This window comes from Urocitellus parryii, chromosome 1 (assembly GCF_045843805.1).
Source record: "Urocitellus parryii isolate mUroPar1 chromosome 1, mUroPar1.hap1, whole genome shotgun sequence".
NCBI lineage: Eukaryota > Metazoa > Chordata > Mammalia > Rodentia > Sciuridae > Urocitellus > Urocitellus parryii.
The window spans coordinates 101,529,220-101,551,865 of NC_135531.1; the positions used below are offsets into that span (position 1 = coordinate 101,529,220).

The window sequence follows — 22,646 nt, forward strand, 5'->3', positions numbered from 1 at the left end:
CTGATACTGGTGAATTAAGAATGTCATTATCAATAAAATTTATTGTTCAAGTGAATAATGAAAATGCACTGATAGAAGGAGCAGAAAACTCTGATATTATCCAGAGGGAGACGTCAAAGCATATCTACCTCTTGCGTGTTCTTGGATTGTAACTTTTCAACTTGTTAAACAAGCCTTTCTACATTGAACTTAGTGGCTTCTCTATTCAGAGAAAGTCCTATTAAAGCAAACACCATTATTTTCAGACTCTGAGAAATGTCAAGAGAAGAGATTTCTTTTAGCAAATAAAGCTCCTGGTTTGCTGAGTTCAGGAACATCTGATTTATCACATTTTTGCAGGAAGATTCCTTGGTAAGCTCACCTCTCTGGCTATTTGTGGCAAATGCCTGATAACCTAGTTTTCTCATTACCTTAATTGGCTTGGAACTTCTTCTATGCTTTCTCCTACGGATGAGCTTTTCTCTGTCCTGTAAAACAGATAACGGGTTTTGAGTGCTAGTTGGTATATATGTCCGTACAGGTTTCTTTTTCTTTTCTTTTCTTTTCTTTTTTTTTTTTTTTTGCAAAAAACCGATTAGTTTTTCCCTTGAGGCCTTACATATTTTTCTTCAAAATAAGATTTTTGTTTGGAAAATTCTGGCAACTTTTGGCTTTGAGGCCTCACCATCAGGAAGTGTACTGTGTTCCTAATCAGAATCCTTGGTTTTATTTATACTTAAAAATCAAGCAGTTTTGAAAATCATTACTTATATAGCCACAAAGCACAGTCCTTCTATTTTCCCAGACCCCAGATTACTTTAGATTTGTGTTTAATATAGTAGCATTTCACAATAAAATGAACCTTTATTCTTTTATTTTCTTCATTTGTAAAGTACAGAAAGCTATCTTTTGGCTATTTTGTGGAAACTTGTTTGGATCCTAGTTCACTGGATTTATTCAGTGTTTCTGTTTTGTTTTATTTTTATTCATTTATTTTTAGGGGGAATTATTGTGTCTTTTTTTTTAATTTGTTCTTGCTATGAATGGAGATACTGAGGGAATTTGAGGATTACTTATTAAGCATTCTGTGTATTTACTGTACAAGTTTAAAGCAGATGTTCTGATCAACATGCCTAAATAGCCTAGAATGCTATATGAAACTTATAGCTTAATCCAGGATTTTTAAAGTGAGGTAAATTCCTGAACTTGTGAAAATGTGACATTTCTGAGTTATTACATTGTGAAAATGAAGTGAGGAACCCAGAGCTTCATATCACATTTGAAAAGTAATGTGTTTTAAGCAAATGGTATTTAAGCTTTTTGATTTTTTGCCTTTACAAGTTAAAACATTTTGATCTTGACACCTCACTGTAGTTGACGCTTTTTTTTTTTTTTTTTTTTTTGGTAATGGGGATTGAACCCAGGGTTGCTTAACTAACCACTCAGCCACATCTCCAGGCTTTTTTTTTTTTAATGTTTTATTTTGAGACAGGGTCTCCCTAAGTCCTTAGGGCCTTGCTAAGTTGCTGAAGTTGGTCTCAAACTTGCCATCCTCCTGCCTTAGCCTCCTGAGTCACTGGGATTACAGGCATGCATCACTGCACCTAGCTGTAGTTGAGACTTTTGAAATGGATATGCATTACAATACTTAGATAACCCTCCTAATTAGTGTATGCATTACAGCATATAGTCAACATAGAAACTGTTTAAAGGATAAACAATAAATAATTTACAACCAAAGTCATAAGTTTCCCTCTCTTAATGACAGTGAACTATCTTGCTCAACCACTTGGCAGACTATTGCCTAACCCCCATCTCTAGTTTCTCAAGTGTGGGGCTTGGTTGGCCCTGAAGTGCAAGGAATCAAGGATATCATTCTCAGAATAAAGGCAGAGAGGCAAAGAAGAGAACTCAAAGGTTTCCAAGGTCTCAGCCCTTGTTGCAGGTAACACAAACCTCAGCTAGATGTCATCAGTAGCAGTAATTGCTCTACCTATACAGCAGGGACTGAAGCATAGTCAGAAAATTTGGACTGGAATTCCAGTTCTGTCATGTAATTATGTTGTTGTTTATTCAGAAAATAATTACTAAATGGCATCTGTGTTACACACTGATTCAGTGCTGGGTAGCAAAAGATATATGGTTCTGTATTATAAGCAAAATATTTAGTCTCAGGATTCTAATACTGGAAGACAATTGTAAGACACACACACACACACCCTGCAAACTTACATAACAATTCATTTCAAGGTTCTTTTAAAGTGCTTTGCAGCTATTATTTATGCAACCAAATTAGTTAACAAAGGATTATAAATGAAAAGATCTAAAGCAGTTTAACAATATAAAATATCTCTGGAATAGAGTCTCCTAAACCTAATTATATACTGAACATGTAAACTTGGGCCTCTGGGGTTAATCCAAAATTATTAAGTGCTTCCACTGTATGTTGATTTGTTGGCTATTTGTTATGGTTTAGATATGAGATAGCCCTCAAAAGGTCATGTATAAGACAATGCAAGAAAGTTTAGAGGTGAAATGATTAGGTTATGAGAACTTTCATATAATCAGTGCATCACTCCACTAATGTGGATTAACTGGGTGGCAAGTATAAATAGTTGGGGAGTGGCTGGATGAAGTGGGTCACTGGGCGCATGTCTTTGGGGTTTATATTTTGTCCCTGATGAGTGGAGCTCTCTCTGCTTCCTGATTGCCAAGACCTGAGCTGCTTTCATCCTCCACGTCCCTCTGCCATGATGTTCTGCCTCACCTTGGGTCAAGAGCAATGCAGTCTGTGGACTGAGACCTCTGAATCGGCGAGCCAAATAAACTTTTCCTCCTCTAATTGTTCTTGTCAGGTTTTTTTCATCACAGTGATAAAAAGCTGACTAACACACTACTTGTCCTTGGGATCAGTGTAGAGTTTACAGATTGATCCTGAACCTACCCTTGTGAGCTCATCAATAATGTTCTGCTGTTCAATAACCTGAAGTTTTAGAAACTCTGTCTCTTGTTCTTCGTTAGCTTGGTCGAGGTCATTCAGAGATTTTAATTTCTTCAAAGGTGGGTGCGATGTTATTTTTTCTCTCTGGATTTGAAAAGAAGAGAGTACAGGTGGAAACTTTAAAAAAATGCCAAAGTTCAGTCATTACTATAAAACACGGGCAGAAAGTTTATGAGGCTCCAGCTAAACATTTTCCAGTTAGAATGTGTGTTTCTACACACACCAACTAAAAACCCCACGTGTGTTTTATCTGTGATACTATGTTGAAGTCATTGGGGGATTTTCTGGAGACCTCTATAGCTGTGTTGGAAATCTGTTAAGAAGTGCATTAGCATATCACCTGTCCATACCTAATGCCAGTGACGGTTTCTATTTTCCAACTACTATGCCAGTTCTTAGAGGTGTCCCTCTGTCTAGTTCTGAAAAGGGTACATTGGAAGAAGGTCTCTATGGCTGAGGAAACACACTGAAGCTTTGCTTTTGGAAAGTGTGCAGACTCCTGGAAGCACTCCTCCAGTTCTGTAAATTTAGAAACCCCATAAAATTCTGAGGCAGCAGGCTTCCCTTGCTTTCCTCCTTAAAGCTTCCTCGCTTACATAAGGAAAAACCCAAATAGCATGATACTTCAAAAATAAGCAGAAAGAAAACAGTAAGTCAGGCTATTACAAAGAAGGAAGGAATATAGGGAAGGAAACTTGAGTTCTGCCGAGCCTGCAGTACGCACCATTTCTGAATTTTCCTTGGTGACGGCTTTTAGTTTCTCCTCCATGCGTTGCAAAGACACCATCAGCTCATCATTTCTCTTGGCGAGGCACTTGTTCCTTTCCAGGAGAGGTTTACATTGCTTTTCTGTTTCCCGCACACGTTTTAACTAGGAAGGAACATCAGAATTTGTCTAGGTTTGGAGAGGGGAGTCAATTGATGGGAGAGAAAGTACCTTCAGAGTGAGTCCCTTTGTCTGCTTCACTGACATTCCAATCCTCCATTTAACAGATCCGCTTCTTTGTTTCCAGATTCCTCTACTGCTTTTCATCACTTTCTTTAAAGCCCTGTATCTCTATTACCCTAATGGCTGCAGAGATACTGCTTTTGGAAACACTCAAGAGTAAGAGCTCCCTTTAGCTGTTCCTGCCTGTTTACCCCATTATGCTCAGCCCCCTTCCCTGGAACTGGGATGGCCTCTCATTGTCTCACAGTGACAAAGCAGCTCATCCAGGTCACAGGGCCACCAAGTAATGCAAGCACGTCCTGAATCCAAGCTTGCTTGTCTCCAAAAGTTCATCCATTTCCTCAGAGATTTTGCTGAGATCTCTTGATTCGTACTAAAGCTATTTATTTTTAAAGAAGAGACATATTGAACAAAAACGGTATTGATGTTTGTGTTAAGAGTACAATTTTCACCAAGTCTTGGCAAAGTATGATTTTATTGTTATCCATGCATAACCAAAAGTGACTCTCATTTTCCCAGTTCTAAGGCAGGGGGTTTTCTACCTCAGCACCTTTGACATTGTTGGAGAAAGGTTTTTGTTGTAGAAGTTGTTCTGTGTTCTATGCTATGCTTAGCAGCATTTCTTGCTCTCTGCCCATTAGATGTCAGTAAACCCTGCCATTTGTGACAACCGAATGTAAATGCTGCTCAAACTGCTTCTGTAATTTAGAACCACTGACCTAAACTTTTGAGTGTTGTCTTGAGGTAAATGTAAATGGTCCCCATTTTACTCTCAAAACTCTCCTGTTTGGAGATGTATTTTATGACCAGTCTACTTATATATTATGGGTTTCCATGTTAAGTTTCCCATGATCAGTATATTCTTTTCATAGTAGTGATTCTGAACATGAAAAGTTATTAGGGAAGGAGTGACCAACACAAGGAAAGGGAAGGGTTATCAGAAACATCTAAGAAGATTTTTTAAAGTTACTCCTGCCATTGAGAGTCTGTGGTTTTGGGAGGTGCTGAGGTAGGGGACTTGGCTATCTATGAATATTTGAAAATGTTGCCTTGGAGATTCTTAAACAGCACCTTTCCTACTTCATTCTAATCTCCATTTGAAAACTTCCATTTTATAAGGAAGTCCAGATATGTATTGATTTCCATAAATAACCTGACATAATTCTCAGTTCTTGAGCTTCAGTGCCTGAATCATTAGTACTAAATATTAAAAACACATACGGACAAATAAATTCTTCTATTAGGTGCATTATTTTGATCTTGATCTCTTTTCTGGAGGCCAATGACATGAGTTTTAAATATCTAAGTTTACTTACTTTTACTATTCACAGAAAACATAGATAAGCACAAAGAGAGAGAAATCTCTATAATTCTAACAAAACATAGACCAATAATCAGTTCTGTGGTGCCCCCACAAAATGTTCCTTTTAAAAAAATATATCTTAAATGTAACAACAAAAGATTGAAAGTAAAGTATACACATATGTGTTTGTGTATATATTTATGTATCTACACTTATAGATTCATGCAAACACTAAAAGAAAAAATGTGATTCAGTTAAATTAACAATAGATTTTAAGTCAAGTCCTAGAGAAAAGAAAGTATTTCATAACGATAAAAGGGTAGTACGCCAAAACATGCAATGAATTCTAATTTATATGCATCTAGTAATATAACTTCAGATATATGTAAAGCAAATTGATAGAGTGAAGCAGATAGATAAAACTTTTGGGAAATCAGGCAGGCAAAAATATCAGCAAGGCTACCAAAAATTTTAAATAGACTTAACAAACTTGAATCAAACTATAACTAATAATTATAGAGTATATCTTCTTTGCATGTGAACATGAAACATTTCTAAAATTGACCATATGCTCAGTCCACAAAGCCAATCTCTACAAATTCCAAAAGAAGCCTTCCAAGGGAGAAATCTATAATCAAAGGATAACTAAAAGATCTCCAAATTTTGGGAAATTAAGCCGTATACTTCTAGTAGCCATGGAGCAAAGAAGAAATCACACGTGACTAGAAAAGATTTTGAGTAAAATAGCAGTGCATTACGACACTTCAACACTTGGGAGATGAGGCTAAAAATCAGACTTGGAAGAACAATTATAGCCTAAAATGCATGTATTTTTTAAAACATGAAAGGCTGAAAATAACTCCTCTATATGAACAACTCCATTAAAAATGTAAATAGTAAGCCACAGAGCAGGATATTTTAAATGCAATATCCCACAAATGATGTTTTCTCATCATTTTAGCCTTAATATTAATAAGAAAATTAAGGCAGTACAATAGAAACTGAGCAAAAGGCTAAGGGCAAAACCTGGAGGGAACCCAAAAGACTGGGAGATGTTTGCAAGGTTACCCAACCTCATTGATAATGATAAAACTAAAAATTAAAATAAAAATACAGATACATCTCATGGGCACTGAAATGGCTAAAATTAACAATTATCTTTGCATTTTTGCACGTATGTGGAGAAACTGCAACTCCCATACATTGTGGATGGAGATGTAAAGAGTTAAAAGAACTTTAGGAAACTGCAATTACCGCTGAGGCTGCCTATATGCTACTCTAGGATACTCTAGTAGTAATGGACACGTTTTTCACCATGTAGCAGCACCATTCTTAACAGCTTAAAAGTATTGTGGAACAAGGCAAAAATAGCCCTTAACCATAGAATGAATAAGTATCTTATGATATTTTAATTGAATCGTATAGTGTAAAGAAAGTGTCCTCCGTAGCAATGATGAATCTCACAAACATAAAGCTGAGCAAAAGAAGTTAGACACAAAGAGTAAAAATTGTATGATTCCTTTTACAAAAATAAATAAATAAATAAATAAATGGTGATGTCTATGGGAATAGAAGGCAAAAACGGTGGTCATCTTTAGAAGGATGACAAATGGGAGGGGTCCCAAGAAAGAGAGGATTTGAGAGCTGGTAATCTACTCATTCATCTTGGTGGTGGTTAGGTAGATTGGGTGTGCCACTTTGCAAGTATTTATTGAACTGTACCTTTGTTATATGCTCACTTTTTTATTATGTTACATTGCTAAAACATAATACCTATTTCCAAGATATAGGGCTTAACCCAGTATACTCACCAATTCATTTCGTTCATCTCCAAGCAAAGTGTTCCTATCTTCTAATTTTCTTATAGTGGCGTTTAACTCTGCTATTCTCTTTTGATTTCTTCGCAAATCCTACACATGAAAATTAAAATGGGTATTTCATCTTTAATACTTTTCACAAAGTTTTGGAATGCATTTATTAAAGTAATAGGCTGACTTCTCCTTATCTACTTTATGATAAGGAGACATCAAAATTTCTCTTGTTCAGAGAAGAGTAAATATTTACCCTTTTCTAACTCCCAGTATTCACCACTTGGGTTGAAGATCAAGCTAGGTGGAAATGGTAAATGAATTCTACATGGCAGATACTCAGGGGTCCAGAATCAAGGCAGGGGCAATGGCAGAGTTTTGGATCAATGTATCTGAGCTCTGTGCTGTGAGACCAAGGTCATGTGGTGATTACATGAGGTTCAAGGAGCATCCCTCATGTCATGGCTGCACATTGCTTTCTACTACGAATTAGACAGCCGTCCTGCTCTTACACTTCGCCACAGAGAGGACAGATTAGGAGGTAGGTATGGGCTTTATAAATTCCTTCATACTCCTGGAGAAAAAGATCAGACTGAAGAAAGGTACCTTTCCTTTAGGTACAAAAGGCAGTAGTTTATAGGGTAGTCTACACTAAAATATTTTGTCCAGTGTGACTGGCTTTCCCATGGGCAGAATTGCTATGAATCACCTTACACAGCAGTCATGACTTAATTCTGTACTAGAGCCCATAGGCTGTCATTATCATTATTATAAGCTGGCAATTCTAATATCATTTAGGAGTGCTGTTGACAGAACAGTTTCACAACCATTATACCCCTAGATTTACAATATCCTAGGGGATTCAGCAGGCCAGGTAAACTTCATGGAAGCATAACTTGTTCAAGGTCTTATGGCTTATGTCTGCAGATTAATAGCAAATTTGTATTGGATGTTAGCTGCATGCCAGATACTGTGTTCAACATTTCATACACCATTTCTTCTGATCCTTTGAACTGCCTTGTGGGATACCAGTATAGCCTCTACTTTACCAATGAGGAGATTCTGTACAGTGAAGTGGTTTGCCTAAGGTTATTCTGTTAATGTCAGATCCAGAATTTGAACCAAGGAGTCTGATTCTAGGGCTCATTTTCTGACAATTATGCTACAGTGTAGGTAAGTGTCAGTGATAGAACTAAAACATACATCTGCTACATCCTAGATGGGTATGCTTTCTACCACCTACTAAGCTATATATATCCTGAAAACCAATTCATTAATTATTCATTACTTTGTTCTAAGTAGTACTTGGGAACTCATCTCTATTCCTAAATAATACATTTTCATCTTTTTAGCAGCTAAATAATTTGAAAGGTAATAGCCAACTACATACAAGCTGACTTCTCTTGCCGTACTTCCAAAAATAATTTCTTATATAAAATGATGAAAATCCAGGTAAATAAATGGCAAGTTCAATCATACTAGAAGCTTTCACACAATGATTATAAATGGTTTAGTCTTTTTACAGATATGTGTTGACCTTTGTAGATTATAACTCTCTTTACCAATTTCTAACCCAATCGTTCACACAAGGGAAAATTACCAGTCTTGGCAAGAGGCAAAATATTTTCATTTAATTTATGATTCTTATAATCGACTTAAGTTTGCACAGGCATTGTTTGGCTAGAAGCAGTCTATGAAGAGATCTATAATTCTCATGTGATCTGCTAATGCAGTGCAGACCACTTTGTTGTCTATGAATTTAGAAAACCTTGTTCCCAAGATATTAGCTGGTATTATAGTAGGAGATCAAATTGATTTCTGGGCAGTAAACAGGAAAAGAGCTTAAGTGAAAGGTAAAACTTGGGGGCTAAATAAAAGATGACTCCTGAGTTCCCAACCCCAACTTGAGTGGACTTACAGGACTGCTGCAGTGTTCGGAGCCATCTCCTGCCCTTCCTGGGATTTCCCGTTTGGGACTGCTCATGTTGCACTCAGCTTCCTTAACCAGAAAGAGCTGTTCATCCAAGGCCTCCTTCTGCAGTTGGAGTTTCTGTACATAGCCTGTCTGGGTCTCCAGTTCCTTTTCCAGAGAAAAGATGATCCTGTCCTTGGCTTTGATTTCATCCATCTGAATGAAATGAGACCCAGGACATTTTAACAATGCTGTAAAGAAATGCATTTTTCAATGGTAGGAGTTTAACTTATTTCTTCTGATTGATTCAGGGGGAAAAATGAATATGACAAGTGTATTGAGCACATGAATATGATGGGTCAACAATGTGTAATAAAGGGTCATCCTAGTTTAATTAGGTGGCAAGGAGAGCAGTTTTTCTTTTCTAGTATATTCTGCACAGATGTTCTCATTCAATGTATTGTTTGAAATGGTCTGGGTTGGTTAGATATGGAAAAGAAAGGCTAACTTGAAAATGGGTCATTTGTGTTAATAAAGACAAATACTGAATATTTTACTACAGTGTTTCCCAGGCAATTTTTCTGTTGCCTTCTCTTCAGGGGAATGCACATTTGAGTTCAATCCAAATAGCAAATATCAGCTGGTCATTTATAACTGCAGACTTCTCAGTGGCCTAATGATCTTTCAAGACTAAGATGTTTGCACTTGGTTGGCCACTTTGAAGGAGGGTCCTCTCAATGGTTCATGTTATATGGTTCTTTCCAATTCCCACCCATATTTCAGAGCAGGCTGTACTTGGCAAACATTTTGCCATTATTGTCAGAAAATCATGGTTGGGACTAGAATTGGGATGGGAAATACCTGCTAATAGTCACTATTTCTCCTCCTGCATCTGTGGGACATATTTATTGATCTCAATACTCATTTGTGCTAGGCTTGGGTATGGCCTCAGAAGTATTTCTTAACTAAAGGGCACACACATTCAATAACAATTGACCAGACTTCCATTGGACTGAAATCTTTTTACTATCCCTGGATGAGAGCTAATGAAATAAGTGTTGGCCAACAGTTTTTGAAGAGACAATAGCTATTGGTGAAAACTTTCTCTCTGTTTTATTACATTATATGTAAATATTTGAAATATAACTGGGAAAAGATTTAAACATCATTCTGTTTTTCTCTTCCTAAAATGTCACCTTATATTTAACAAATCACTTTCTTTGTATGCTCTTTAGACCAGAGGAAAAAAAAGAAAAGCATTTGGGATAGATATTGTTAAACATAGTAAAGTCTTTTCCACACAGAAATGCCAGTAAACTATTGCTTCTAAGTCACACGTTTGAGGTCTATTTTGGGAGGATGGGGGGCTAAGGTATGTAGGATCTACAACATCATCTGATAACATGGTAAGTAATCAGGTACTGCTCTGATAAAAAAAGAAAATATTAGCTTTTATTGTCTTGCACCGGACTCTCGGCCCCAGTTTTATTTTTAACTCAAGCAGTCATTCGTCAAGGTCACCACGGGTAATGTTCTTCATGGTTAAAACACAGCTGCAGATGGGTGTCTTCTGAATTCCGACACACTCTGCCTAACCCAGCTTGCTGGGGGAATCATCCCATCAGTGCCCAAATAGTCACTACCATCATCGCAGCTGAGATTTACTGATCTTTTACCATATTTGAAGCACAATAGTCAAAACATTATAATCCTACCCAGTGGGTTTTGTTATTACCCCTTTACAGGTGATGGATTGAGAACCTGAAAGGTGAAATCTTGGTTATAGGCAGCTAGCTAGGAAGTAGGGAAGCATGGTTTTCAATTCAGTCTTCTGATTCTAGAGCCCATTCTGTCGGGCCCTAGACTCTATGGCTGCAAGACTGGCCAAATTCTCAAAGTGGTTCTCCATAGCTGGCACTGAGGAGGCTCTCCATTACTGTGGTGGTGGGAATGGGCTCTGATCTCCAAATACTGAAAATAAAGCCAAGCTCTAGCTCTCAGATAAAAAGGGGTATGCACCAAATTCTTAGATAAGTTTTTCTAGACAGAACAGCTTCCATTTCTGGCCCTTCCAGTTCCAAAAAGGGAGCTGGGTGTGGGTAGGGATAGGTAAGAAGAAGGAAGAAATGAAGACGAATGCATGTGTATTATTAAAGGTTTCCTTTGGTATTTTGTTTGCACTCAGTTTTTGGACCACTCTTCAGGTGATCTAAATTTTACATTGTTATTAAGGGGGATTTCATGTCTACTTCAGCAGTACCTTAGTAAGGAAGCCATGGAAGAAATTTATGGCCAGGCACAGGGGCACACACCTGTAATCCCAGCTACTTGGGAGGATGAGATAAGAGGATCTCAAATTCAAGTCCAGCCCAGGCAACTAAGCAAGACCCCATCTCAAAAATAAAAAATAAGAAAGGGCTGTGGATGTAGCTGTGGATGTAAGAATCTATCACCACACTGATTCTTAGTATCACCATAAATTAAATAAATAAACAGATAAATAAATAATCACAGATAAACAAACACATGTACTTGTACATTTTACATTGAAACCCATTAACAAAAATATTTACTGCAGAGCTTTCTTTTTCATTTACCTATGTGCCAACTCCAGCTTTCACAGTTTTGATTCTTTATTCATCAGCCATTGTCACTTGCAAAACCAAAGACAGGGCAGGGACCAATATTTCTGCACTGTGTTTGGTTTTTATTGTCAAACCATCGCGTAGAATGAATTGCAGATATAAAGATTCAGAAGGTGTGGCAACAGGAATAGTTTACAGTCATACTATATTACATTACAAAGAAAATCACACATTTAGCTATTTAAAAATGTTCTATGGTAACCACTATTACCTTAAAATTTAAATACTAGGTATATCCAAAGAACATAATTAGAATTCTTAGAAAACAATTGCTTAGAATTGGCAGACGCAGGAAGGAAAATATAGGTTTTTTTTATTCTAAGAAAATACTATTTTTAGAGAAGCATAAAGTACATTCTAATAGGTGATAGTTAATTTAATAAGATTAACTAAGATACAACTAATACTAAACATCTAAGTGTAGATGAACATAAATGCTGTTTCTAAAATAACTAAAATGGCCAATGTAGGGCATTTTAGCTTTTAGATGTTGGTTACATTTGTATTTTTTTTTTAAATTTATTTATTTATTTATAGTGAAAGATCTATGTGCTTTTGGGTTATACAAGGTAAAAGGAAAGATCCAAACTGCAGGGGCTGAGATAAATCTTGAATATTGCAAATAGCCAACCAGCTACTTAGGAATAACATCCAATTAAGAAATTATAATGACTCTTATTTTGAATGACCCCTGTTTATTTTGAGAAAAGATCAATTTTCAAAATGATTAAAGCTTTTATAGCTCTGTCTCTTGCTTTCAGAGATGGTTCATGGAAAAAAAAAGATTGGTGAATCACTTAGGATGTTCTCAGTGGCTACCATTTGCAGACATCTTGAAAAATTACAGAACCATCTCCTGTGCCCTGTAAAAATTCCAATGAGGTTTTATAAATGCAAAGTCCATAAAAACATTGGAAGAGTTCATAATTTAGAATATTTTTACAGATGTCAATCAAAGAAAGCCATGGTCATGGAACAGATACTCTCTAAAAATGTAGGACTAGGAAGAGCCAATTAATAAGAGAAGGGTGATTCCAAATTCTCTTATGTTTTATAATTTCTTTTGGGCCTGGGCACATCCATCTGTTTATCTCGCTCCCTGAATACCTGTTGACCTATCTTGCATTTTGAATAGCGCACTGGACAATAATTAGGCATTGTATACCATCCACTGACCAGGAAACACCTGAAAAAGCAAGTCCCACGGAGCTCTGAGCCTAGAAAGAGAAGGTTTCTGCACCGCATGGTCTGATGGGATTACTAACCAGCCTCCGAATATCCCGCTCCGACTCCCACTTGATCTTGGAGATGGCTTCTTGGTGGGACTGATGCTCACTCCTGAGGTCCCCAGCCTTGATTTTATCCGCTTGGATCATATTGCTCAGAGCCTCGTCCACCTGCTTCTTGGCCGTTTTCAGGTCCGCAATTTCCTGTAAGAGCTTAAGGCGCTCTGCATCAAACAGTTTCCGGGCCTCCTCCCGGGCCTCAATGGTGAGCGCTGTCCTTACTTTGTCGCTGCTGCCATCCCGGAGAGCACACAGAGCCGACTTGAGCCTCTGGATCTCTCCATCCCGCACCTTCACTGTCCTTGACATTTCTTGCTCGTGTTGCTTGATGAGATTCTCCCTCACGGCCTGCAGCTCCTTCATCTTCTCCTCATGGAGCTTGGCTTTGAGTTCTGTTACCAGGACTGTGTGCTTGCGCTGCTCCAGCTCACGAATCCTCTTTGCTTCTTGGGTCTTCTCTCTTTCAAGCTTTGATACCTAAAGGCAGAGAGGCAAAACGATGAAAAGCAATAAGCCTCAAAGAAAAGGTGTGCTCCCAGGCAGGATTTATAGTTTATGCCGCTGTGATCACTTAATTCCTCATCTCTTTTCATATTCCAGGCCACCATGGGCTTAGAGGGGAGGGAATCAGGAGCCTTAGAGCTAGGAATGCAGTGTGTAGAAGGAGGAAATACCCAAGAGGGTTTTGGGGACTTTGTTCAGACAAATATTTGAAGTTCTGCAGCCCCCACTATCCAACGTGTCACCTGCAGACAAGAAGGAAGCTATTATCCAGAAGCTGGCAGGAAACACAGAATCCTGGGCTCCATCCTAGACCTATGAATTAGAATGTGCAGTTTAATAAATTCTCAGGCAATTGGAATATACATTAAAATTAGGAAGTATTGCTCTAATGGGGTTCCCCTGAAAGGAGAAGAGTTTAATACAGAGCAGCTGGAGACCTTTTTAGACTCTACAACCCTCCTTGGATCCAAACTGGCATCTCCAGTTAGCTCATAGATTGATATTGTGATTAGGCTAATACATTGGTGACTAAGATGATATTATAAAATGTTCTCTTTCCTCCTTTTTGGGTGGAACAGAATATGCTACTGCTAACGGAGAAGGTGAAAAATAGTTGATAATGGCCTTAACCTTACCTGTCTTAGTTCAGCGACCTAGCTCCTTTCCTAAGCTCTGTGCACATGCACATATGGAAACACAAGCCAACCAACAAACTAACAAAATGAAAACACTGCAGTTTGTAGAGTCCTCTCTCTGTCTCAGCATTCAGGCACACTACATCCACTTGTGGAGAAGGATGTCTCTTTACATCCTTCTCCACAATTAGTCGAAACCCTGTCCTGTGCTGTCCCCAAATCAACAGACCAGGTAGCTTGAAATATCCTTCAAACCATCTTGCCTCCTAAGAATTCTGGCTAAGATAATGTTCTGTGTTTTGTTACATTTCCAGTAATGATGGAGGACTCCTAGTAGATGAGCAATGGCACTCGCTGCCTTAATTTGGCTGAGTAAGTCTCTGATTGAGGACATCAGGATGGGGCTTGGCATTAGTAGCTAGAAAAAGCCTCTCAGTGACCCTGTTTTGTGTCCTCTTTCCCTGACTTCATCTCTGCAGCCTGCCTCTGTCTTCTCCATCTCTATCACCACACGCACACACCACCCACCCACACACACACTTAGAATAACTTGGAAGAGAAGAAAATCCCAGGAGTATTACCTAGCTGAGTGATACTGAGTCTCTGCCATTTGTCAAACTGTAAGATCTCACAAAATATTGGAAGCCTTTCTGACTATAATATTTTTTTAAGATTCAAAGTCTATTTAAATCATGGTAATTATTAAGTATCTGAGATTTTACTTACCTCAATAGCTTACCTACCTTTATCTATAAGAGTATATTCTAGGTCCACATAGCATTTTATGAATATTTCATTTTTAAAGGCACAGTGATTATTCTCAGGATGGTTATTCTAAAAGAGCTTGGAACCCAAGGGGACTTAACTCACCTTCATCCTACTCTGCTCCAGCTCAGGTCTAAGGCCCCTTCCTAGATGCCTGTTCTCTTGAATGCTCTATAGCTGGTTGTCCAGGGTGGTGGCCATTAGATGCACTGAGCACTTGGAATGCTGCAAGTTTGAGTTGAGATTTGCTCTGATATGCTCAGGATTTTGAAGACTTATGGTAAGGTAAGGAATGTGAAATTTCTTGTTAATCATTTTTATAGTAATTATAAGTTAAAAATGCAAGATTTCAAATAGAGTGAATGGAAGAACATATCTTCCAGATGAGGATGGGCCAAATAATAGCCATGGTCCAATCCATCCTGCTTCCTGCTTTTATGAATAAAGTTTTATTGGAATACAGCATGTCCATACATTTACATATTGCTTAAGGCTGCTTTTATTGTACAGTTTAGTTGAGCAATTTTACAGATACTCTGTGTCTAAACTCTAAAATATTTACTACGTTTCCCCTTACAGGAAAATTTTGCTGATTCCTATTCTAGAAAACACATCTTTATAGAGAAAGGGCCTTGTTTTTAATAGACACAGAAACTCAGTTTTTCTTCCATATAAGACATTGGAAAGATACTTTAGCTCAAGTGATGAAAACTTAGTTCTCTCCAATTTCAGCAGGATGTATTTATGTTAGGCGTTTGGCACAGTGTCACAACCACAAGAGCTATCAGGTAATAAGTTACAATGGGAAGTTCTAACAATTCTTCCTAGAACAATGAAAAACTGTAGTAAAAATGGAAAAAGGATAAGAAATTCTGGATCTACATTTCCCTTTTACCATCTGCTATCTCTAAGAAACTTACTTGGAAAATTCCTGAAATGGTTGTTTCTAGTGTTAAATTTGAAAACACATGGGAAAAAAAACTTGTCCTGTAAAGTACTATGATATATAAGGTAATATTATCATTAGCTGTGATAGAAGACACCCCATCTAAAGTTATTTATAATTTAATTATAAATAAATATAATTAATTATTATTAATTCTCTTCAGGTATATGAGATAGTGTCTCCCTGTGATTTTGTCATTTCTTTCAAATTATAAACACTAACCTTTTATTTGTGTAGCTAGGAGGTGAGATGAACAAAAAGAAAAATGTGAAAATACAGATGCGGGGAAAATACATTCCAACCTGAAGTCAAAACCAAATATAAAAAAAAGCACTGCCCTTCCTGCCTATCAATTAAAATAATCCATAAAATCAAAGAAAGTTCAAAGGAATACAGTAACATTTAACATTTTTTTATGTCCACTTATTTTAGTTGTCAGGGAACCAGCCCTTGGCCAAGCTGTTTCACCTGTCAGCCTCAGTTTCTCATCTGTAAATTAATGTTGGTGATATCATTCTCAGGTGGTTGTGGTGGGGACTGAGTTAAACAATATATCAAAAATCCTTTGGAAAGCCTGCAGCATATAGGAGATGCATTACCATTGATATATGGTAAATACTATAGTGCTAATTTCGATAAATACTATTGCATATAATAATATACTATCATACAATGTTATATTAATAATGCCAACAAAAAATAAGGACCTATATTATTGTGATAAGACTGACATTACTATATAATGTTATTAAGACCATAAATGTTTTCCGAAAAGAAAGAGAAGTTCACGGGTGAAACTGGGTTTCCTCTGTACTGAGTTTGCTGGCACTGGTGGTATGGAATCTTAGCTTGGAAGACACCTGGAAGAGGTGTAGGCACAAGTAGTGGGGTGGAGGTGGACCAGGGCAAGGTGGGAGGGAGCTGTGAACAGGTCATTGAAGGATGAGTTTTCACATCCCTTCCACCCTGGAGTCCTATGGGGAAAAATGATCATTAGGAAACATTAATCCTACTAGGGAAAGGTTAAACGATGACAGAAGGAAGAGAATTCATGGCTACCTTACACAGGCTCCACGTTGTATTTTTATCTTCTGTCCTCATTCTAGTCTGGCCTTTGAAAAACGCCGTTGTAAATTCTGCTGAGGTAAAGATGGTGATGGTGTGAACTTCAATGTGATCATAGAACTAGGATGAACAGCTGGATCCCAGTCAAAGGGAAGGGAAGGGCCAAGAGGTTATCAAAGCAGAACAAGCTTACAGAGGCTTCCACTTGGGTTATCTGCATTGGATGTTCCTGGAATGCTAAACTCTCAGTAAGCTGGTGAGGATTCGCTTTCTTTTTCTTTTTTTCCTCATTCCTTTTATTTTTTTAAACTTATTGGTGCATTATATTTATACATAACTGTGGTATTCATTGTGTATGTAACATAATTAATACATGCATATAAAACACACTTTGATCAATCTCATCCCCTAGTACCTTGCCTTTTCTTTCCCTCCTCCCTCTCCTGATCCAGTTGGTTCTACTCTACTGATCTCTCTTTTATTATTATTAGTACTATTATTATTATTATTATTTTGTTAGTGATTATAATTATATATGTGTATGTGTGTGCATATATGTATGTATGTGTGTGTATTATACTTCCCCATGCCTGCTCCTCCTTCCCTCTCCATCTGCTTCCTCCACTCTATTGGTCTCCCTTCTATTTTCATAAGATCCCCCTTCCCCCCAGCCCTAACTTTCACATAAGAGAAAACATTTGTCTCTTGATGTTGAGTTGAGCTTGTTTTACATAGCATGATAATCTCCAGTTTCATTTGTTTACCAGCAAATGACATGATATCATTCTTTGTGGCTGATAAAACTTCATTGTGTGTATACACCACATTTTCCTTATCTATTCATCTCTTGATGGGCACCTAGGCTGGTTCCATAACTTGGCTAAATGAACTGTGTTGCTATAAACATTGGTATGCATGCATCACTATAGTGTGCTGGTTTTAGTTCCTTTGGATAAATACCAAGGAGTGGGATAGCTGGGTCTTATGATGATTCCATTCCTAGTCTTTTGAGGACTCTCTGTGCTGTTTTCCAAAGTGGTTGCGCTAATTTGCAGTCACACCAACAATGTGTAAGTGTACCTTTTCCCCATATCCTCACTGGTGGGAATTTTCACGTGTGCCTTGTAACTTTCCATCTGGAGATGTGGAGAAGGGAAAGCTACCACTACAGGAAGTTTGCTTATAAGAAGCTTTACAACTTGAGGAAGTACAAAGGATTAATATTTTTTAATTTCTTGCTTTGAGTTATCTTGAAAACAGTGGTAAAGGTGCAGATTGAAATAAATATCCAACCCCCAATTTGAGCCTTGAACCTGAAGGGTCTGAGCACTTGAGGAGAGAGAAATCTTTCTGAGAGTGCCCTGGGGACAATGGCACACAGTGGAGTTAGATGCTCAGCATTCCCCAGATCTCTTTTGCTTACAGAAGGGAATTCCCATTTTAGCTTCTCAGTTGCTGTGTCACTGGGAGTGAATGAGTTAAACAATTTGAAACTGGTTTTCTTCCTCAGTGAAATCAGAATATTAGTCACGCCCTGCCATTGTCCCAGGCTTGCTCTGAGGAGGTGAAAGCTCTTTGCAGTCTGAAGGGCTATTCAGGTGCAGACTACTCATTCCTGTCTGGAGCCAATTCCTCCCAGACCCTGCCACCTGGTCTGCTGTTCTGCTGCCTCTACCCCTTGAATCCTTTTCTCTGCTTCTGCCCCTTCATCCCCCTGTCACGTGCTCACACTGCTCACTACAATTGTATTGTCTTAGAAGAAGAGGACAAGCCACAGGGAGTCTAGTGGATGAACTTCTTATCTCACTGCCATCCCTGGTGTGTTCATGCACAATGAACATCGGACCCAGCCTCACGGTATCCAGAGAAAAGACAGAGGAAAATATTATAGCTTACTGGCTCAGGGAAAAGATGGACCTTGGTGGAAATCCTTACCCCACCCAAGCCTGAGGCTTCCCACCTAAATAAGCATTATAACAGTGCTTTTGCGACAGAGTTGTCCGGAAACCATTTAGGAAGGCTCAAGTGAGTTTACTCAGCAAGTAGTTTGGAGCACCTCCTACCTGCCAGGCAGTTTCTTTATCTGTAAAATTCAGATAGCAACAATGCCCACCTCAAGGCAGGTAATGAGGGTCAAATGAGACAGATGCATGAACACCTTTAATACACTTGACACAAACTGCATCACACACACACACACACACACATATCCTATGAAGCAGATGCCACCATTGTCTCATATGACTGAAGAGGAAAACACAGAGGGCTCTATGACCTACTCAGAGTCACTGAGGTGCTCAGGATAAGAGCTGGGGTCATGGCAGGCTGGAGTGGGTGTGTTAGGTGTGTGATGGATAGAAACATTCAATACATTGTAGCTATTTACATTATCAGTATTTATGACTCTGTTCTGTGCATGATAGATGTTTTGTAAATGTCAAAGTGATTATATATCTTGCTGGAAAGATGAGTAATGGCCCATCACCCCAAAGCTTTCCACTCTTTAACTACTCTATTCCCAATAGTTGCAGTATCATTTTATCATCAGCACCTCAGAGCCAAACCAAGGGTGTAAATTCACAGCTTGCTATTGTTCATGTTCTTTCTGCTACAGCCTGGTTCTTTGAAAACACAATCATATTTATTTATAATAAAACTGCTTTATGACTTGTTTGCCCTCTAGATTCCCTGTGCTCTTTGGGGAAGGCTGCTGACGGGTGGGTGGTGAGACTTTGTGCTGGGTTGTAATTAGCTGCCTCAGACAGGGAGAAAGGCAGGGGCAGCCAGGAGAGGGAAAGATAAGGCTGTGTTTTTATTCGAGATTCTGCTGCTAGTGTCCTGTCAGTGTCTGCAGAGGAAGGGGAGATGACACCTGTGCCCATTCCCAGAGGGACAGGCAACCTCATTCAAGCTCGAATGTATAGGAAAATGGTAATGGTGGTTTCCTTGGGGCCTCTGTTTCTTGGGAATCTATAGAGCTTTTCTGACAAGCAGGGACAATTTATGGTTACCAGTCTTCATACCAATGAGCCTCTTCCTACAAAGATCATTTGTCATCCTGTTGTTGCTATAATTAAAGGAGTCTATCTCCCTTCAAATATTAAACTGCCCCAGGGAAAACCAAGGACAGGTTCACAGGCAGTGAGACCTGGGAGGGGTCTTAGAGTGGAGTGGTTGTTGGCACTGGGAAGCCCCTCCATCTGAATTGCCTGGGCTGCTTCTCAGCGGTACAAGTCCTGGTCCCCACTCTGCCTCCTTTATTATTAGAATTCTTGGCCTGGAGGCTCAGGAAATCTCAATTCTTAACAAGTTCCCAAGATTGGTCTATTGCACAGTGATGCTTAGAAGACAGATATCGAGTCACAGAATCAGTCATCTGAATTACAGACAGAGACATCGAGACACTTAAATTTTCCTCCAGAGGGAAAGATAACACTTAGGACTTCTGACTCTCAAACTATTTTTTTTTAATCACAATTCCTTTTGCTTTGTGGAAACCAAGTAATTTCTTTTGTAAACTTTATTTTAGCGTTTATTTATCCAAGGCCAAGGCTTAGCTGAAACAGGAGGCAGTGGGTTTCGCTGATCCAAAGCCCATTTATTATTATTGTTGAAACAAGGAGGAATAGAATTGGGGGGAAATAACAATTAACATTTAATATGATGTCACTGAATAAGAACCATACAAAATGGAATCAGAACATTCATTGCCTTATGACCTAGTGCTGCTGATCTAGAATGCTTTCTTACTGCACAGTTATCTGAATGAGACTTCTTGACACTGATATGGTTGTCTCCAGATGACAGGGGTCAAAAACGTCTTAGTACATAATGGATATTTCAAAATGCTTTCTTGGCTTTATATTGACTCTGCCCTGGTGAGATATGTGCTAGCTTATCCATTTAACTGATAAGATTCAGAGAAGTAGTAAGATTTTCCTAAATTTGGTTAGCAACTGACTGAAGTTCAGAGAATATTATAAAGAACACTAATATTAATAAGTTTTTGAGCGTTTGCAGCCCTCTGGACACTTGTGAACAATTTTCTTACTCAATCCTCACAGGTACTTTTATGTACCTAATTTATACCTCCTCACAGCCCCAGGAGATAGTGGTAGCACTTTTTACTGATGAATAAACTGAGTTGTAAAGAAGAAACCACTTTTTAATCACTACTTTATTCAATAAACAGATGTTGATTTTTAAGTTCTGGATATTATCTAGGCTCTAGAGACACCAAGTAAGCCAAGTCTCTCCTTTCAGAGAGATGACACTTGAGTGGGGAAAGATGAGCACTAAGGAAGTAAATACATAAATAAATATATAAATGAGCATGAAATGAGAATGAAAAGAATAGTCCTCAGGGAGTCCCTCGGCACTGGGGGAAATGATCTGTGTGGTCAGATAAGTCAAGCTTGAACAGCCACAGAGGGAGGTGAGGAAAGGAGCAGGTTTCTGACCAGGGGAAGAACAAGGGCAAAGACCCCGAAAGTGCTTGGCATATCTCTCTTGATCCAGCAAAGAGACTAGAGCAGCATGATCAAGAGAAGGTAGGTAGTGTGGGATGAATCAAAGAGGGGGCTGGAGGTCACATCCGTTAAAGGTAAGGGAAATCCTTCGACTGAAAGAGGGTTAGGAAGCCACTGGAATATACCGGGCAGCAGAGTGAAATAAAACGATGTATTATCCCAGGACTGCTCTGAATGCTGTGGAAGGAATACTCAACAGAGAGCAAGGGTGGAACTCCTCCAGGGTTGTACAATAAAGCGTTAGGAAATGGTGGCGGCCGTCCTTGTCTCAGTATGTCTGTCTCGTTTCCTGCACCAGCTTCCTGAGGAGGTAGAGCTGCATCTAGTGAGCATGCTCATCTCACTCTCTGTCCCTCCACCACAAACCAGAGAACCACCATGCATACAGGGGTTGTTGCCCTCTGGCAAAGGACATACTGGGGTGGGCCAGCAGACAGAGCTGTGCTTGCTGCAGGTGAATGTGGCCAGGACTTTCCCAAGGCCACGGCCACAGGAAGCCCTCACTCACCTTGGACTTCTCTTGATGCAGCTCTATCTGAATGTCTGTGAGCTTGGTCCTGAGGTCTTCATTGGCAGCTTGAAGGGCGACAATGAGTGCCTCGGGCTTCTCGCCCTTATTTCGCCCTTTCTTGGACATTGTTCCTTTCTAAGTGGAGTCTGTTGGTTTGTAATCCTTTCAAGCAGGTGCTGCCATGTTACTGATTCTTAGCCTGGGGTGCGTGGTTTCAGCATCTACTGCATGGCGCTCCTTGGTAAGGTGTCCACATCTGCCCTGGAAGCCCTGAGAAGAGGCAGAGACAGCAGTGACTGTTTGGCAAAGACCTGGGCTTGGAGCCAGGAGGTACACTCTCTGCCTGAGTGGCCTGCAGCTGCCTCCTCCTGAGGCTCTCCTGTCTCTGGCATCTCCTCCACACTTTGCACTGAATTTACAGTGGTTTCTCCAAAAGCCTAGTCTGATCATGTCAACGCCCTGCTGCTCCAGCTGTAAGCATATGACTTTCCCATCTTGGAGTGCTCTTCCTGAATCTGCCCACTCTTCTATCCTTATCCCTTCCAGGTCAGTCACTGATAGTCTGGCCATTAAGGAACATGGGTCTTAAGGAAAGTCACCTATGTGGTCGTCTCCAAACGCTCAGAGCTCGAATTTTAAGAAAATCCAATGTATGTAGACTGAAGATTATGTAATGGCTAAACGACAAGACGTGGGGATTAAGTATTAATGGATTAGTGGGTTAAATGAATTACTCAGACATTCAGTTAATGTTGTTAAGAGTTTCTTCCATATGCTTTGCTAGGTGCTATATGTTGAAATAAAATAA

The 22,646-nt window shown here is 39.0% G+C and overlaps 1 protein-coding gene across 2 annotated transcripts in view; it reads right to left on the bottom strand.

Annotated features, from left to right (window-relative positions):
• The window catches only part of Jakmip2 (janus kinase and microtubule interacting protein 2), a 58,958-nt gene extending 36,994 nt beyond the window's left edge, over positions 1-21,964 (bottom strand). For both annotated transcript variants that reach the window (XM_077796690.1, XM_026384405.2), the window contains exons 1-7: positions 21,836-21,964; positions 12,863-13,360; positions 8,959-9,168; positions 7,044-7,142; positions 3,705-3,851; positions 2,924-3,064; positions 411-467 (exon numbers count right to left, since the gene is read on the bottom strand). In XM_077796690.1, coding sequence (XP_077652816.1) covers positions 411-467; positions 2,924-3,064; positions 3,705-3,851; positions 7,044-7,142; positions 8,959-9,168; positions 12,863-13,360; positions 21,836-21,964 — 1,281 coding nt within the window. The remainder of the gene's footprint in view (positions 1-410; positions 468-2,923; positions 3,065-3,704; positions 3,852-7,043; positions 7,143-8,958; positions 9,169-12,862; positions 13,361-21,835) is intronic.
• Between the last annotated feature and the right edge of the window lie 682 nt (positions 21,965-22,646).